Below are 1334 nucleotides of genomic sequence, written 5' to 3'. Positions count from 1 at the left end.
GATCTTTTGGACTCATCAATCCAAATACTTCACCTTTGGTTATTATGTGTCTAGGCTTATATGTCCAACATTTGCTGAACTGATCCTGGCATTTCAGTTTTTCACTCTAAATCTAGTGCCATTTTCCTCAGTCCAAGGTGCTGCCAAAAAAATCACAGATTTGAGAGGGTACCCCCTTTTTTATTGCCAGTGGTTGGTAGACTTTCCTTCGTGGGAAGGAAGATGTAACCACCAACTCTACCCGGTATTAGGGGGTCTGAGCAGCAGCTCAGGCAGGTTTGTGTAAAGGCTGCAGGTGCCTGGTAAACACTGTGTATACAGAGCACAGAAGTAAGTAGCAGTGTCTGCAGCCTGGGAAGCGGTGATGAACAGGAAACTGCTCTTGGTGGAGGTATCTAGCGTGGCTCTTAGTCTTCCATTAGGTTTCTCTTTCTCATTTGAGCGTATTAAAATTTGCAGGACAAGGCCTCTACCTGAATCTTGTCTATACCACTGTAAGTTGTCTATAGAAGTTTTATAGCTGCAGTTCATGGTGACGTTTTCACCCTCCTGGATGTGCAGAGCTTCAGGATCCTGTTCTACTTGGCTGTTCACCCCTACGCAGAAACACGAGGCAGAGAGACCAGGAGTCAGTCCTCACATATTCAATTTCTGGTGTTTTTTTACATTTCCTTCCCTAATCTTCAAGTACATTTCCAAATTAACAGGAAGGCTTTACCCCACATCCTGTGGACTCTGAACTTTGGTCTCCCTCTTCCCATCATCAAGAGCCCCCAACTTACTGGTCATTTGAAGCCATAGAATAACCAAAGACACTACAAGAAGTTTCTTCATTCTTCCTCCTTCTTGGGCTCAAAGAAGATGCAGGTCTGGGGTCTGAAATGCAGCAAAGTTTCTCAGTCAAAACTGCCCCTTCTCTAGTCCTTCTGTCCTCCCAGAGAGAGTCTCAGGTTTCTTACCTAGCCAATCAGAGACAAGCTCCATATTTCCTTTGAATCAAACAAGTGCTGATTTCAAAACAACGTGAGTCTGAGGAGAGAGAGGCACTGCCATCTTGTGGTAGCAACATCATGGGGCTAATTGAACACTCTCTGGAATGGTGAAGACTGTATCGAAATGATTCAGAAGAAGTTTTGAAGCTGTATTTTCTGCTTTCAATGAACTCTTCTGTTGCTCCCTATCACGTGCTGGGAAAGACTCCAAGAGTTTCAGGTAATGCAAAGCCCCAGGACAATAATGTTATTTGTTAACATTTATTTAACCCTTAACATGTACCAGGCACTGTACATGTTAAGGGTTAAAAATCCTTTTCTAAGCATTTTTCCTTTGTTTTT

At 43.3% G+C, this 1334-nt stretch overlaps 1 gene segment (V, D, J or C); it reads right to left on the bottom strand.

Annotated features, from left to right (window-relative positions):
• Positions 1 to 237: 237 nt before the first annotated feature.
• LOC104847281 (T cell receptor alpha variable 17-like) lies at positions 238 to 1038 on the bottom strand. The segment is given in 2 exon segments: positions 238 to 596; positions 783 to 1038. Coding segments are annotated over 2 exon segments (411 nt in total).
• Between the last annotated feature and the right edge of the window lie 296 nt (positions 1039 to 1334).

The sequence above is a fragment of the Loxodonta africana genome, chromosome 10 (genome assembly GCF_030014295.1).
Source record: "Loxodonta africana isolate mLoxAfr1 chromosome 10, mLoxAfr1.hap2, whole genome shotgun sequence".
NCBI classification, from domain to species: Eukaryota; Metazoa; Chordata; class Mammalia; order Proboscidea; family Elephantidae; genus Loxodonta; species Loxodonta africana.
This window is presented reverse-complemented; position numbering and strand designations above follow the sequence as displayed.